Source organism: Callionymus lyra, chromosome 11 (genome assembly GCF_982586985.1).
Source record: "Callionymus lyra chromosome 11, fCalLyr1.hap1.1, whole genome shotgun sequence".
NCBI lineage: Eukaryota > Metazoa > Chordata > Actinopteri > Syngnathiformes > Callionymidae > Callionymus > Callionymus lyra.
The window spans coordinates 11,102,386-11,120,496 of NC_141828.1; the positions used below are offsets into that span (position 1 = coordinate 11,102,386).

Consider the following 18,111-nt stretch of genomic DNA (forward strand, 5'->3'; position numbering starts at 1 on the left):
TTTAGCTCAATTATTCTCTCCGGCACAGACGATTAATTCACCTGCAGCATCAGATAACCAACCACCACTTCCTCCATTAAGGCTGTGGTTCTGCAGGGCAGATGCTCGTCTCCTCCTCGGGGATTAGACGGAGGTGAGAGGACGAGAGGTCGTGTCTTAACCTGCTCCGGGCGAAGCAGAGCCACCAACAAAAGCAGCAGGAGGTAAACAACACAAGTGTTTCTGCTCCCATCAGAGTGGAGTTTGAACAAGAGATCTTGCTACTCGCTCGTCGCAGGATTCCCTAATTTGCCCGGGGAAGCTTGGGAATATCTGCGACACAAAGGGAAGAGCGGATCTGAGGAGCGGGGGAAACAAAAAAAAAGCTCGACACGAATCGAGAGTGTTTGAGCCGCGGAGGACGTTGAAGGTGCAAGGAAATGATGGACAGAAGCTTGAATTTACAGAGATTTTTATTGAAAAGATCTTTACAAGCTCATTGTGCCTTTTGACTACGAGAGGAGGAACAAAACACTGTTGGCACTTGACATTCAGCAACTTAAACAAAACCAGCATGTGATTGTAAAAAAGCAACGCCCCGAACCTTCTTCATATATGGGTTTTTATACAATTCAGCGTCATAAAGTAGCACGAAAGCTTGAGGAAGCGTTTGAGGAAGAGACAAAGAGAAGTAGGCAACGAGTTGAAGCGACAAGTGACCTAGGAGAACGATTAGATTTAGGGTAACTTGTCAGTCAAGAGAGAAAACTCATTTGGAAAACAAAACCCTAACAACTGGTGCCGTGACCCGGACTTAAAAGAAAATGTATCCATCTATCTCTTACCACTAATCTGGTTAGAGATTCAGGGTTCTGGTTTAGGTTAGCAGTGTAAAGAGGCCGAAGATCTTTTGGTTTTCAGGCCAAGTGAGGAACAAAATCTTTCTCACGTGTCCTGATCTCATCCCCGTTAGAAAAGGCCTCCAAGAAGAGTCAACTCGACCGGCCTCTTGAGGTGTGCAAAATGCTATGAGCGTTTCCTTTTGGCTCAGCTCTATCCTCATCACAAAAGACAAACCTCACTCCTCTGAAACCATCCGTCGGTCACTCACTCGTGACCAGAACCCAAACATACATTAACACCTCCGATCTTGACAGGACCACTCGTCTGGTTACCCTAAATCGAGTCAACATTCGACAATGACTCCCTGAATCAGGCAAGTGAAAAAGTTTCCTCTAAATAAAGCTGCTGCTTCCAAGGATTTGTTTCTATCTAAGATGGTGTCATTAATTCAAGAAGGAGGAGATCCCAGACTGTTTTAAGATCCATCAAACATGTCGGTTTGTTTTACGTTATTCCAAAAAACAAAACCCGATGACAATTTTACCTTTAAGCTCTTCAGTCATCTGCATATTCATCGCTCCTCTGGATTGGACGCAAACGATCACCACGGTTACCATCGTGACATGATTTAGAAAAAATGCTTTTTTTCCATTTAGACGTTTCAGTGTGACATCGACGGAGGCAGCAAATTATAATTCCGCGAGTAGCAATCAAGCTAAGAGACAAAAAAGTGACAGACTAAATTAATTAATTTGAAGTATTCGCTTGTCACTTTTCAATGTCGCTTGACGTTTATCTTTTTTGTTGCTATGAAAACCTTGCGGGCAGATGCTGCAGGGGGCGCTCTGGATGAAGGTGAGAAATCCTCTGTGTAAATGTAATAATCACAGTTAATGTTCGTCAATCACAAACGTGTGTGTGACAGCGGAGACAGCAGTGTATTTACAGCTCATTAAGGTCCTTTAAAACGTGAGTTATATTTCATGTCAACAGGTAAACGCTCAGATTATCACCGTCAAAACTTCGTTAAATTATTTTTAACTTTAAATAATTTACTGTAACATTATTATAACGTTGTGTGAAAAGACTCCCTGGTCAATTTTGTACCTTTTTTTCCTAGAAATGTTCAACTAATGGAAAAAAAAAGTGAATTATTCACAATATTGTAAATTGCAATATTACGTTTGTCCATCAATAGTCCAACCCACTGTTGGAAGATGAAAGGCGTTCACGTACAAAGGTCCGTACCAAACGTGGCAAGTGTGTGAGTGCCCTCGAAAGATGGAGAAGGTTCACCAGGCTTCACCGGTGATCTCCAGAACACATTCAACCCAGCTTTTGGCTTTGAAGTACAAAAAAAAAACATTTGTAGAAAATAGAAAAGAATAGAAAGTGTTCATGATACATTCATGAAAAAAGGTTTTGGATCGAACATTCTATTGAAGCGGTGCAGCACTCCACCTCGCCACATTTGGTTTCGTTTGGACAGCAACAGGATTTAGTCGTATAAATAAACGCAGTGTGCAACATCCTTTTTTTTTTTTCTTAAATAAAAGATATAAAGTTAAGACCAGTGGAAGACACACAAACAAAAATTGTAATAATGTTGGTAAAGTCAGTGTTTTTTCTCGCGACGTGGAGATGAGTCGATTCGTAGAGTTCGCGAGTTTGTTAGAAACAAATCTCGATGGTTCGGCTCAGGTGAGATCACGAGGTTCCAGTTTTGATTGTCAGTCCTCGTCAACGGAGAGAACAACTGTTGACTTCATAAAGTTTCCAAGGCAGTGTTGTCGTGAAAGAGAAAAGCAAACCGAGCCGCCGGTTTTCGGCGACAAAGATCGTAACATAAACTTTCTCTTTTTTAGTGCATTTGGGTTTCCGACGATAACAAGAAGCAGTGAATCACATGTCAGCGAGTTAAGGTTCAAACCTTTTAAGCTTTACAAATAGTGTTGCTAATTTGATTTGATTGACAGAGTCAGGAGACATTTTTCTACCAGTTGATCGTTCGACTTCTTCCTAATATGCAACAACAGCAGTGGAGGTCGCTGAATAAATCTTCATTATTCGCCATCGTTTCTGAATAAATGTTGACATAAATGTGAAAAAACATATTGAATATATTTCATTTCAATGGGAAAATGGGAAAAACTATCGAAATTAAAATAAAGGACAACTTTTTCCTACATGAGATAAAAAAGGGACCTTTTTTTAATAAATAAAATAAAAAATAAAACGTAGTAAAGCATAGACTTAAGATCGAATGTGAAAAAAAAGAAGATTAAATCACAGGTCATCAAACTAGGTTGCATCTTTGAATAGTAGGAATCAACATACAAGTAAACATAAAGATCATCAGTTAGACTGTAATAAACAAACCTGTGTGATCAATTAGAGTAAACACCAGTTATAAAGTACCTAAAGGGGAATTTGAGTAGTACCACAAAACAAAAAGTTTTTGTTTTTTTTAAAGCGTAAACGAGGACTTTACAAGCGGTATGTATGACAAGAGCTTTTATGCTTGTGTGGAAGACTGCGGAAAAAATCATCGTCTTAAAGAATCATTAAATAAAAATTGTAAACAATAAGCGGAATGATTTGTTCATCTTAAGTAGCTCGCCAGTGTTTTCTTCGACCGGTGTTACGACTTGATCGTCGACGTGAATGTGTAGTGCAAAGAAAGTCAACGCTTTCTACATCCTTCCATACTTCATGGGGTTTTAGAAAGTGAAACAAACAGCTTCTTAACTGTAGAAACATTTGTTTTTTAAGATGTTTTTTTGTTGTTCTGCAGAGAGTTTGATCCGTCAGGCTCGGAAATACACTGATGGGGGAAAATACTGACATGACTCTCTATTTACATTTGGCACAAGAGTTGTTGTGGTTCAGCACTATAGGAGCCGCACCGGCATCTACATGAAGGAAACCAATTGTTTCCTTCTACCTTGTGTGTGACTTCCTGGTGTGTAAACAGTAGAGCTGACAGTCATGTGTCTCGTAATTACACCCCCACTTCTGTGGCGTCTGACTTCTTCTACTTTTTAGAGATTTTACCCGCCTTCTTTTTGGGCTCGTAGGGCGTCCGCAGTATGCTGGGCGTCTCCTCCATGACCCGCACCAGCAGGTTGTCGATGTAGTCCTCCAGCTCCTTGATGTGAGCCTCCTTCCTCTTCATCATCTCCTTGTGTCGGATGAGCTCCTGCGCCACCTCCTCGAAGGACAGGTTACTGTACGCCGCCACGCTCTCCGGCGCCACCTCCTGCTGACGAGAGACGGTGACACGCGTCATCTTCCATTGGACTCGCAGGTGCGTGCACGAGAACGTACAGCCGGGGGTCGAGTCGAAAACGACGGGGCTCATTAGACGTGTCGGCTAAACGTGACTAAAACGTCTCGTTCGTCAGAACTAATTGACAGTTTTTTAAAAAATCTCTTGCCGTCAGATCCGACCACGTCACGTCCTCGAATCATCATCAGGAACAATTCAGTCCCCGTCAATTAGAGCTGTATATGAAATATAAATAAACAACATGTTTTGGATGTTAGAACGAACCGAGGTTAATTGCAGGTCGGAAGTTAACTGGGTTGTAAAAGCAGCTGTGATTTTAAAAAGTTTCGTTTATAATAAGGACGTATATGTTGACTCTGTCGAACAAGACTACAGACTATGGAAGGAAATCAGTGCCATCGGAACAATGAATGGTTGAATTCAACATCAAACTTTGCATTATATATATTAAGTATTTTAAAACATTTTGTAATTTTTTAGAATATTAAAAACTTAAATTAACATGTTCAAAATGAATTATATTTTTACACATAGAGATTGATTTGGAATTAAAATAATTCAAAAGTCCATTTTCATAATAAGAAATTAAATGTATAAAAATAAATATTGGTATAAAAGTGGCAGCAATTTTTTATTGGGCTTTTATAAGGCTACAAAATATGAATTAAAAAAAACTTTAATTCAGAAAGAATTTATAAAACAAAATCAAATAATGTGTTAAAAGTTTTTGAAAATATTCCAATGTATTGAAAGCAAATTTAGACTTTCAATATAGAAATGACTTAATTAAATAATACATTAAAAAAATACTAAGTGCTTAAAAAAATGACAATAAAAAACATTTAAATTGTACACATTTAATTAAATCAAATTAATTATAATATATAATTCCATAGTAAAGATGACTGCCGAGTTTAAATCAAATCAAGAAGGTAAGAAGGACGTAAAAAGTCATCAAGAAGTTAATAAAATTGGGGGGGGGGGGGGAACCTGAAAGAAGTATTATTTTAAAATATAAAATCATAACGGAAAAAGGGAAACTATAGTCGATTGGAATATTTCTCGGTTTTCTCCATAAATAATAACAACCGTCACATTTTTGTTGATGGTTCTTTTTCTCTTTAATCGAGTCAACTTTTTTTCGTGTCGGAGAAAGCGACAAGGATCTCGTGTCCTGACCGATGACTTGCGAGCGCCGGTCAGCGTCGGGACTCTTGCTCGCGCTCGCACATGATAATCGGGCGGGCGAGTGGCTGGTGACAAAGGCCCGGGAAATGACCGTGAACTGCCAGAGTAATGACGGACGTTTTTCCGCGATCGGTGGTGAGGAGGAGATAAGACGTGCACTTGGCATTCTCCACTTGTGTCATTACCGTTTCTAATGAGCTCAGCTTCCACAATCTTAAAGCTCGGTCCTTTGAAATCTCTCAGTGCGATCCCCCCCCACACATCCCCGCGTGCGGTTAATTAGGGCCTTGAAGCAGAAGGAAATGGGAGCTGCCATTTCTGCGAGGCTCCGCCCTGCGGGGGCCACATGTGTGGATATACCGACAGCCCTCAACACCCACAGAGAAAGGTGAGGAAAGCCATTATCCGCGTCCTTCTTCTCATTTAGGCCACACTTTGTGCTAATGCGCCCGCTGCTTCCTGGTAAATACCGGCGTCGTGCTGTAGCGCTCAATTAAAGGATTTCTCCGGGTATGAAAAAGAACAAATAAATAACTTTTCAGACTCATCACCAAAAAAAAACAAAAAAAAAACAAACCCACCAATTACAGACTAACCACTGTAAGCGACCTCACGGACCCGGACTTCACGCCGCCTCAGATTACGACCGCGATGGCTCCGAGTGCGCAGCTGCTAATTAGTTGAGTGGCATCTGAATTCGCCGAGGCCACAGAGATCAGTGTCGGCAGCTGCCGTGTCACTTAAGAGCCGAGGTTGTCAGCCGTTGGAGAGCTTTAATTGACAAGAAGTACAGTCGAGAGCTGCAACTGTAGGAGGTTTGTCCTCGACCTGATGTGTTTTGCCCCCGGACGCACCCGACACCTACGTCGCTCCTGACGAACGGAAGGTGAAGTCGAGCTGTGATTCTTACTTTTTTCTTGCCGAAGATGTCTTTCTTCCTGTGACCGAAGGTGAGCTCCTCCATTTTGGACTTCCTGTCACTGCAAAAAACAAGCACGGAGAAAAGGAGACGACGTTAATTGAAGTCGTCACTAGTTAAAAGTTTTAAATAATGATCGTGGTGTTCGCTCGACCTTTGATCTGAACTTTCCAGAACTTCATCATCATGACCTTTGAGAAGATTTCAAAGATTATTTCATGAGGCAAGACAGACGAGAATGTATTTTATCCTCTTGAAGAACAATTATTTGACAAAACAATGCACAAACATTTAAACATGTTTTTGTTACTAAAATGAACATGAATTATTTTTTTATCACTCAAACTTTAATCAAAATAAATATCTTCTTTTTCCCAGTTTTTAACATTTTTATTTAGAAATATTCTCAAACTTTGTCTCATATTATATCTTACAACAAGATTGTATTATCCAAGTATTTTTTCTAAATACATTTCCTGATTTATTCTATCTAAATATATTTAATAAATATATATTTTCATGAAATATTTGTTTTTATCTAAATATTATTTCCTAATATATTTACTTGAATATCTGTTTTTATCTAAATATATTTTATAAATATGTTTCATTAAATATCATCTAATCTAAATAATCTTTCTAAATATATTTCCTGGAATATTTGTTTTTATCTAAATATATTTTATAAATATGCTCCATGAAATATATATATTTTTTATCTAAATATTCTTTCCTAATATATTTCCTTGAATATCTGTTTTTATCTAAATATATTTTATAAATATGTTTCATTAAATATTATCTAATCTAAATAATCTTTCTAAATATATTTCCTGGAATATTTGTTTTTATCTAAATATATTTTATAAATATGTTCCATGAAATATGATTTTTTATCTAAATATACTTTCTTAATATATTTCCTTGAATATCTGTTTTTATCTAAATATATTTTATAAATATTTTTCATTAAATATTATCTAATCTAAATAATCTTTCTAAATATATTTCCTGGAATATTTGTTTTTATCTAAATATATTTTATAAATATGCTCCATGAAATATATATTTTTTTTATCTAAATATTCTTTCCTAATATATTTCCTTGAATATCTGTTTTTATCTAAATATATTTTATAAATATGTTTAATTAAATATGATCTAATCTAAATAATCTTTCTAAATATATTTCCTGGAATATTTGTTTTTATCTAAATATATTTTATAAATATGCTCCATGAAATATATTTTTTTTTTATCTAAATATTCTTTCCGAATATATTTCCTTGAATATCTGTTTTTATCTAAATATATTTTATAAATATGTTTCATTAAATATTATCTAATCTAAATAATCTTTCTAAATATATTTCCTGGAATATTTGTTTTTATCTAAATATATTTTATAAATATGTTTCATGAAATATATATATTTTTAAATCTAAATATACTTTCTAAATATATTTCCTGGAATATTTGTTTCTATCTGAATATATTTTATAAATATGTTCCATGAAATATATATATTTTTTAATCTAAATATACTTTCTAAATATATTTCCTGGAATAATTGTTTCTATTTGAATATATTTCTAAATATGTTTAATGAAATATTTTTTTTAATTAAATATACTTTCTAAATGTATTTCCTGGAATATTCTTAATCTAAATATATCCATTTCTTCAGATATGTTGCTTATCTAAATACTAATTCCTAAACAGTTTCTAAGCTATACTTCTTAATTACCATCTAATAAAGGTGAACAATAAACTAGGCTTAACTAGGCTTTCAAATTAAAAGAGCAGGAGAATAAGAACGTGATAAGAACCTTACAAAGATAAACAAGAATAACATTTGTACTCTGACAGTTACATTGAACAGATACGTTCCTCCAGCAAGTCAAATAAGTGACCACAGAGGAGCAGAAGAAGGCCTCAGAGAGGATGATGGACTACAGCCTGTGGAGATAAGTGGTTAATTGGGTGGTCTATCTGTGCACGGGATCTCATTACGGCAGCTCAGAGGGCCTTGTTATCAAGCTCAGTCTCTCTAAAGAGCCTCTAATGACACCTTCCGTGATGATAAACCAGCAACGAAGCTCATCAACTCTTTAAGCAGCTCAGGCCACGGACATGGATGGAAGTGCATCAATAACTCAGGAACGATGTCGAGGAATGAAATCTACAGTAAAAGTTATATCTTATATACATAAGCAGTGAGGACTGGACGGTAGCTGCAAGATCATCTCTCTGGCTGCAGGTTAAAAACTGATATCAGTTAAATGTGAAGCGTAATTACTCACATGCAATCTTCAGACTAATTCCTAACTTAGCGATTAGATAAAAAAATTAAAATCCTCTCCTTTACTTTTCACACATCCAGATGGTGTTTGCAGGCGCTTTGCTTATCATGCTCATGATCTTCAGCGACCGCTTACCGACGATGCCGTCGTCAATCACCAGCGTCTTGAGCCGGCGAGATAGTTTCCAAAGTGGTGACGCGGCTCCTGAATCTCCTTCACTTGATATATTAACTCAACCAGGAGGCATCCCAAAAGTTTGCCGGAGCGCATTTCAGTTTGTATTTGGTGTCTTGAAGAACTCCTCTGGTGCTTTAATCTAGTGTTAAGAATATACATTTCCAAAGGGGCCACAACATCTAGGGTTGCCAAGCAAAAACATAATTCCATATTTTAATTTTGCTATGAAGGAAAAGACATCAAAACTAACATTATTATTTATCTTGATATAAGTATCAAAGAAAGAATGAGGGAAACATTTTTAAATGATGTGTTTTAAAGTTTTAACTTGGGTTCAGAGCCCCAAACTTTTCTCTAGAACCAACAAATTACTTCCCTTAAGACTTTACGTGAGAGACTTTTTATCAGATATTTCTTTTTATACGTTTCTTTTTAACAAAACGTTAAACATGATACGTAACGTGAATAACTTTTTTAATTCTAAATAAATTAGAATGAGCAAAATCACATTTTCCCCCCATTTCCTAGACATCCTTGTGAATTGTTTGCCCTTTAGCTTCCGCAATACATTTCATTATATAAATGTCTTAAACTTTCTCCGAAAGGCGTGACAACATTTCCATTTCCATTTATTATTTTATGTAGATTCTCTTCATTTGTCATGAAAAACTTTCACAAAATAAATGCAATTTTACTCTACAATTGCACTGAATGTGCTTTAATTTTTTAAAAAAAAGATTTGGTTTAATGTTCTCACAGCTTTTTCTAGCTAAAATAGTGTGTCTGACAGAATGAAAGTGGGCGCCTTCGCTTCAGCACCGCATCAGGACCGCTCCGCCACACGGCGTATCAAAGTGTATCGACCGAGTCACTTCAGTCTATCGAGGAAAGGTTATCTACTTAGATAAGAGGTTCTGTTGTGCGGTTTTGTAGCCTCTTCGTGTTACATCCAACTCCCTCTATAGAGGACGTTTATAACCATTTATACTGTGAGACGGTGTTTACAGTGCGACAGGATGAAGTACCTGGTTTTGTAGTTGGAACTGAAGGGGTTGGTATCACCCGCCGAGTCGCCGCTGAAGGGGTTGGGCGAGCGCAGGTCTCCGGAGCTGCCGGATCGCGCCCCGTCGCTGCTCTTGCGCCCTTCCTTTTTCCCCTTCACTCGTTCCAGGAGGCTGACCTTCTCCTTTTTCTCCTTCCGGTCCCACAGCTGCCCGTGCTCCCCCTCGAAGGGGTTGTGGTTGCGTGGGAGCGTGGCATACTTCTGTGGCAGGGTGTCACTGATATCAGTGAAGGGGTCACCGTGTGCCTCGCCGTCCTGGTAGCCTGGCACCTCGCTCTGGGAACGCCGGTGAGGGCCAGCTGGAGCCGGGAGGATGAAACAAAAGGGCATTACATCAGCTTCCAATTAGGCGGGAGGAATAATATTTGATGGTTATTTTGAATGATTATCTGCTGGTGACCTTGTCAGGTCAAGAACATTCATTTAAAAAGGTCAAAGGCTTAAGCGTTTCATCAGAGCTGCTGCTCAGCCACATGGTTCGAGAAGGTACGATATTAAAAGTCGAAAAGTTATTTGTTTCACGTTAAGCGTTCCGTCATATTTCAGCGTTTATTACTTTTTGAGAGAACCTGCGGAAGGTTGAATAAACTGGCTTTGAACTTTTTTGTTTTGTAACTTTTAATGTATGGAAGTATTTCAGTGCCGTCAGAAAAGGTTGAATTATTGGTTATTGAAAAGTTTTTTGTATTAATTTAATTCAATACATGATATATTGAATATATTTGTTTTTTGAGTTCAATCATTTCCATATTGAAAGGTGGAATTTTTTAACTGAAATAAAATAAAATTAAAACCAAAAAGGTTACCTTTTATCGCAGCTCATGTGTCGATGAAGAAGCATTTGCACTTTTAATTCATTATAGTGGATGATGGATTGAACAGTATTAGCTGGTAAGACAATTTTACCATCATTTAATATTTAATTCAGGCCACAAAGTTAAAAAAAAATAATTTAGTATATATTCTTTTAAATTATTAGAATTATATATAATATACTATTAAACTTTAAGTGTAAAACAAACTCATTAATTGTGAAATCATTTCAACTTCTTAATTCAATGAAACATTCAATATACAAAATATATAATTCAATTATTAAACAAAAACAAATTAAATCTTTCAATACAGATATTATCTAATTAAATTATTCCCCAAAGAAAAATCAATGCTGGAACAATTAGAGATTAAAGATTTAAATTTTAAATATTTTAAATTCTAAATTAATAGTATTGCAATATCGGAACAACATTGATATACTTTCATAATAATGGGTAGATTTTAATTTTAATTTTTGTGGCTGGTTAATGCTTAATGAACAGGAGCCAAAAGTCACCAAAAGTGGATCAGGACTGTGGGCTCTGTTCAGACTCTTATGTATAACTAGTGTGAATCCTGCAGGGATAAAATGTTTAAAATATTTTTTAATACATTTTCCCATCAAGGATTTTTGAGGTATGTCTGCCACGTCCACATATCCTCTTGATGAGCTTCAACAATGCACTGATACCAAATGAACCCTCACCCCTCTCGTCGATGGAATTGCTGGAGTCCAGTTTGGGTCTGAAGTGTGATCCGATGAGATCCGACATGGAATGAGCAGCGGAGAGCTTGTGAGCCCCGGCGAGTAGAGGTCTCTTGGCTTTGGCATCGGGCTGAGCTTTTGTCTCTGGTACCGCCGGCTCGTTGCTGGCATCCGACTCGGAGACGGCGGAGCGAGGTAAGATGGCTGAAGAGGTGTCGCTGTAGCCGCTGTCGTGCTTGCGACCCTTCATCTTGTCCTTCAGCTTGGAGAACGGCGAGCGCGGCTTCTCCTTCATGGACAGGTCGAACATGCTGGCCGTCATGTTGTTCCTCATGAACTGGATGCTGACTTGGATGCGGCCTCGTTCCTTCTTCTTCTTCACTTGTCTGGACTCCAGCGCGTACCAGCTGCGAGGAGGAGCGACAACATCATTAAGAGGGAATAATGAAGGATTATTGTGCGTTTCACAAAAAAAATCTACTCCGACATAAACGCAAGACGAGGCGATACGTCGGCATCAATCAAACCCCGATTCCTTGTCGCCGCGTACAAGCTTCGTTTTCGAGCTAATCCAGAAGGGAAACACAAATGAAGCTTTAATCGTTTTTTCCGTCACAAGTGAGAACACGATCCATCATTCAGGGATAAACATTATTCCGTGCAAACCCAAGGTAAGAAATCGCCTGCTGCTGAATAATAGAGCGGCTCAGGCCGTCTCCTGGGTTTGTATTTGTATAACCTCTGCTTTTTCAGCTGGAAGTAATGGGATTTATGCTTTCACTCTCAGCAAAATAAAGTGGCATTTGCACAAATCTCCGCTTTGTTCGGAAATGCAACGACAAGCAATTGGGAATTTGCAAAGTGAAGTCGCAGGACAATCCAATGGCTCAAATATATGCTAATGAGACCTATCCCCCCATGACTGGTCACCACCCTCTTGGAAAAACAGTTGGATCGACGCCGCAAATTCAACCAATAACAATAACTCATTCATGTCATCATATTTTAAAGTATTTGTACTCTTAACAGATGAGACGAGTATCTCGGTTACACACACACAGGAACCGGTATGGAATTAAATCAGTCGGCTCCAGGGAGCGAGACAAAAAAAACGAAATGCAGGTTGTTGGAGCCTTTGGCTTCTTTCAATCCCTCTTTCAATCCTAAGAAGCTTAAACACAACAGTTGCCAAACAATTAGACCGAAGACAAATCAGGAATATTCCAGCAATTTCCCTTTGAACAAGAGGAGTATTTATAATAAACTCAAAGCCATTTACAATAACTACCTTCTTATTTTACAGAGAATTTTAAACCAATTTGGGGCAAATTATTTGAATTTTAAAGGTAACTATGAACAGAACTATGCAGCAAAACAAGCTACATTAGATGAAATAAAAAACACAGTTTTGTACAGCAGATATAATGTGTATTATCAAGTGTATTATTTGAGTTTAATGAAGCCTTTACTTCAAATACAAAAGAAGCAAAATCCTTGCCACTGTCTCCAATGGTATCGTTTTAATTTAGTTTAGTTTACTCAATCATAATAAATGAAAGACACGTTTTTTTTTTGGTGTTCATTGAACATGCTTGCGTCTTCACTGTATTAAAAGGTTCCGTAAAATAAAACTCAAACATCGGATGAACCGTGACCCCAGAGTTGTAGTCGTGACGGGCCTCCAGCTCCCCAGTGGTGCACGGGTCTGATCAGCAGCCAGCAACGGGCGTCGCTGAGCAGCAGGCGCTGCACCCGAGTGCCTCTCAAGGCCAAGAACAACCTCACTGTGCTCGTACCCACTCGGCCCCCGGATGGCTGGGAAACTCCTCACGGTCAACAAACACAGGTGTGAGATAATTATGGGCTGCCTGCTCGGATATCAGGACGCCCTCGACTCCTCGACGTGTCGCTTCGAAAAACATTGCTGGTGGTGAACAGCGTGGACTCTGTGTCATGGTTGTGGCCTTTAGCCGGTATGGGAATGAGCCAGAGAGCATTAGCCGGTTCGTTCGGCATGTGAAACCAAGACCTTGAGATACTGGAAGTGAAATAAGATGAGATAATGAACAAGCTAAAGGCCAAGAAGATCAAAGTTACTGCTGTAAAAAAAACCACCCGTTACTACACTTTATACCGGACAAACATGCTCGGACCAAAAATAAATATTTTGTTACACAGAATGACAGAACTCCATTTGTATATATATATATATATATATATATAAGGATGTATAGCCATGGCATCTTCCAGAGGAGAGACCATTTTACTATTTTTCTTATTGGGAAAGTGAATCTGTCCCAGCTACTCAGGACACGTATGGATTACCCTGACAAGTCATAAATTCATCACAGCATCCACATATAAGTAAGTAAGTAAGTAAGTCATTTTTATTTGTACAGCGCTTTTCCAGACCAGGGTCACAAAGCGCTTTAACAATCAAAACAATATTCAATAAAGTATATACTTTAAAGGTCAAGATAAAACTGATAACACAACAGGAGTTCCAGAAAATCAAGGAAAAGCCTGAACAAATAAAAACACAGACAAACAATTGAACAGTCACATGAACAATTTAAAAGACATCAATTAACCTCTTTATATGTTAAAGTAGGAGTCAATTAGAGTGCATGGAGTAAGAGAACATATAAACTACAGGTATATAAACTAGTGCTAAGACAATAATAAGAGAACATCAATCACACATCAATCTATAATATTTAAAAGTAATTTTTTGTTTTTTGTTTGACATAACTCCCTACTTTTGTACTGAGAGTTCCAAATATAAGAATGATGACATGTTTTTGAAGGTGGAATAAAACACTTCTTAAGCACAATCTCAGTTTTAGTGTCATTAGCACATTATATTTTCAACCTCACAGCCTTGAGACGAAACTGAATTTATTTTTAAAAGAAAGTTTCTTACTGTCGCTAACATCTTATCTTGTTCAAACTCACTCAGGAATGCAAGACAGAAGTAAAAGCAAACAATCATTTCTTAGTCCATTCACACCTAAAACAACACAAATGTTTTCCAAGAAGTGACTACTCGTCACTTCTACTAGACGTGTTGGTCCAGCTACACAAGTTTGCATTTTTGTGTGGTTCTACACATGTCACCTCAGAGGATACTTCCCACCAAAGTGGTTCAAAACTATCTTTTCAAGTGAAAGTGCAAGTGTTCAATGTCGCTCTGATCGTGACTGGGGGGAAATCCACGACATTGTATCATCATAAAATACCAGAGCGCCTCCTCTAATAAGGAACATGAAAAGTGTAAACATGATTCATCGTCATCAGGTCTGCAGATGTGACCCAGTAAAACAACTGTGACAATAACACAGTCCACTTAATCACTGAAACGTTTTCCACTTCCTTTTATCTTCTAAAAACTAACTCAGTTATTTAGTCAACACTTTTTTGATTTGTCGTCAAAAGTTCAGGATTTACATTTTTAACACATTTGACAAACAATTTGAGGGAAACCACGCCTGGACACTGATGATAGTTGATCAAAGCACTGACCTTTACTTCTGCTTCTTTGGCGTTCAAATCAATTATCGTCTTAAAAAACTGGTTATAGGAACCCTATAAATCTCGTTATTTTAATAACCAGTAATAAGCCAGGATAAAATAATGACTCATTGAAAACTGGTTTGACCTCACATCAACACTAACACAGGTTCTGACCACTACAGTGAAAAAAAGTACAAACATTACATCACAGGGGGAATAAATTCTGAGATCATATTTATATTGAATTGTTTAGCTTGTATTCAATTTTTTTTTAATTTGTTGGTCAATTATATAAGAAAATAATGACATTATCAAGCCTTTTCCAACTTGACTCTAATTAAAATGTTTTTTTCATATTGAAATAAAAAACAAAACTGGGTTGCAAACAACAGAAAGGAATTTGTTTCCAACAATTATTGCAGTTAAAACTTTCCACACAAGCTGGGTGTTGGTCAGTGACCGAATAACAATCAATACAATAGTGAATGCACTCTGTCTGAATGGAACAGTGGTTATTCTAGTCATGCAGATATGAACAGCCAGGAAACTTCATGAACTGAGACAGAACTGAACAGGTTTCATGATGGACATTGTTCATTTTTGATGTTATAGACTCAGGGTTTTTACTTATATTTAAATGTTTAGGGAAAATTAATACTTACTCTACTTTCTTTCTTTCCTTGTTATCAAATATTTGATTGAGGTTGATGATCTTCTGACCCAAAAACTTGTCCATCCCGACTAGCGATCGGTGCATGACGATGAGGCAGAGCTCGTACACCTCGGGGTTTCCTTCCAGAAGTATTCCGGGGAGCTCGAACGACGCTTCCTCTTTCCAGACAGGGCTGAGCGTCTTCTCCGCCACGGACGTCGAATACTTCTCCTTGCCCAGCTGGATGATCGTGTAGGCATCGTTGGTGCCGTTCTTGCCTTTGGGTTGCAAACCAGTCGCTTGAAGCACCGTGGCTTGGACGTGGGTTGGAAACCACTTCTGAGACTGCTCGGCCAGAGACATGGTCGCCCGCTGGTTAATAACTCACGCTGTCAGGTCGTTTATGCAAAGCAGCGGAACAACAAATCATGGTTCTTCACGGAAGTTTGTCGTCCTCATCTTCCCGCATAACACCGAGCCAGCATCACACCCGTGTCCAAGTCGGTGGTGTCCAAGCCACTGGTGAGTTATCTGGAAAATCGCATAAAGCAGAAGAGCCTCAGTGTCTGTCTCAGAACAACCACATGACCAACACACCACATGACCGACCCGGGCTGAACACCCTTTACAAGAGTGCTCACGATACTAGCTGAGAAAACACTCCCGTGTAAATATCTGGTTGATTAAAAACAGAGGAATGCCCACGTACAATAAGGTCACCTGACAAAACCCAAGATAAAACATTTGTCTTTAGACTTAGATTGTGTCATCTTGTTCTTTCTCTTGATGTTCTTGTTTTTATTTTATTTTTATTTATTTTTTATGAAAAATTGCTGTATTTTCTGTGGCTATTGGAAAAAAACAATTTTTACCTTACCTTACCTTACAAGTGCTTCTAAAAATGACATCCTGCCATAAGTAATTTAGGAAAAAACAATTATTTATGTGTCATGATAGGTATAACTTCAATTAGTTAAAACTGCATTAGAATATAAATGTTGCTCAGACATGAGCCTGAAACTATAAATGGTTATCTTTATGATCTACTAAAGTAAACTCAACATTCCGGTTATGGCTGCCAGTAAAGGTTTATTGTTGTAAAGCAGATAATGATTTTTCTTTGCCATAAAAGAACTTGAGATGAGATATAGAGCATTTTTTTCGAAAGGAGATGAATGCATTCATCATAGAAAAATCATGTCTTAATGTGCTGGAAATAAAGCACATCCAGGCCAATAAACGATGACTAGCACCAGTGACACATTTTCCATTGTCGGTAAATAAAAGAATGAGTCAGTGCAGTGACAGCAGGGTTCCCTAATAACACTGCTAAACATGAATCTATTGTCGAGTTCTGGTTCTAAACATGGGAGTGGAGCCAACTCAAAGGATATTATTGAGTCACATACAAACACAATTAAGTTCAGAACATTTTATTGACAGCTCCCACACCCCTGCGAGTTAACATTCACAAATCAAAATGACAAGAAGTATATATATGGGAATTGTGAATTTAGTGGCATTATGGAATCAAATACAATTGGAATTTAGTGCCATAGTGAAAACAAATACTATTTGTATTGGGACGTTTCAGGTTTAAAGTGCGATTAACGGGTCGATAAACGAGTCGAAAAGGAAAATAAATGGCTAAATTTTTGCAAATGTTCACATGTGACAACTGTCAAGCCGGTCTGAGCGATAAACTACTTTTATTGTGAGTAAAAACAAACGCACGCCCTCGCTCCGGATAAATCTCAGTCATTGTTTCCGTCAGTGCAGCTGCAGGTTAGCTCTGTGTGGCTAACTTCTGAGCTAACATCCCCGAGCAAAACTACCCGACGAAACACTTACCTCGCTGCCATTTTGACAGTCATCCCTCCAACGAACCCCGTTTTCATAAAAGGCATCCGGGGAAACGCGTCTTTGGTTCACAACTCCTCATATTAGTTCAGGCTTTTGTTATTACTCCGGTTCTAACTATTGCTGTCGTCTTCCGAAACAATTCCTGGTTCTGACGTCACATCCGACACCAGAACGAAATAATCAATAATAAATCGTTTTATTTCTATTTATGTATCAAATGTTTTCCCGTGTATGATATATAAGAGGATATCATTATGCAATTTTTGAATTAATATTTATTTGTGTTAGTTATTGTTAAAAGCCACACATATTAATTAACAATATTAACCATATTAATTCACAACAACAAGAACTATTCCATGGCTAACATTATGACGCGAAAACAACACAACGAAAACGAATTGTAGTTATTTGAAGTGGAATAATGAATAGTGATCATGAATTTAGACGTTAAAATGATTCTTTTAAAAAACGACTTTTGAGTTTTCTATTTATGTATTAATGCATCTGCATTTGAATCTGTGACAAGTGGATGCTGCAGACCTAAAAATGTTACTTTAAAAGATGATCTTTTGATATTTACAATAATGAATTCATTTCCTGATCTTAACAGATCACAGTTGTTAGGTAGATGCCTGCGTCTGTAGTGGTAAAGCACACAAACACGGGGAGTGCTTTTGTCTCTGGAGTGGGACAAGGAGGTTGAGATAAGAGGTTCACTTGAATGAACACAGACATGCTCGTCACCCCACTTGACAAGTGCATCTTAACCAAACACACCTGCCTGTGCCTGGTTTTTT

At 37.8% G+C, this 18,111-nt stretch overlaps 1 protein-coding gene across 2 annotated transcripts; it reads right to left on the reverse strand.

Moving 5' to 3' along the window:
* Positions 1-434: 434 nt before the first annotated feature.
* Positions 435-17,437, reverse strand: rab11fip2 (RAB11 family interacting protein 2 (class I)). 2 transcript variants are annotated; one of them, XM_087802815.1, is made up of 6 exons: positions 17,300-17,437; positions 15,459-15,979; positions 11,284-11,690; positions 9,724-10,060; positions 6,210-6,279; positions 435-4,081 (listed from the first exon to the last, which is right to left on the reverse strand). In XM_087802815.1, the coding sequence occupies exons 2-6, from the start codon at positions 15,809-15,811 to the stop codon at positions 3,857-3,859; spliced, it is 1,392 nt and encodes a 463-aa protein (XP_087658941.1). In that variant the 5' UTR covers positions 15,812-15,979; positions 17,300-17,437; the 3' UTR covers positions 435-3,856. The 2 variants fall into 2 exon arrangements, with proteins under 2 accessions (XP_087658941.1, XP_087658940.1); XM_087802814.1 differs by having other exon boundaries at positions 435-4,084.
* Between the last annotated feature and the right edge of the window lie 674 nt (positions 17,438-18,111).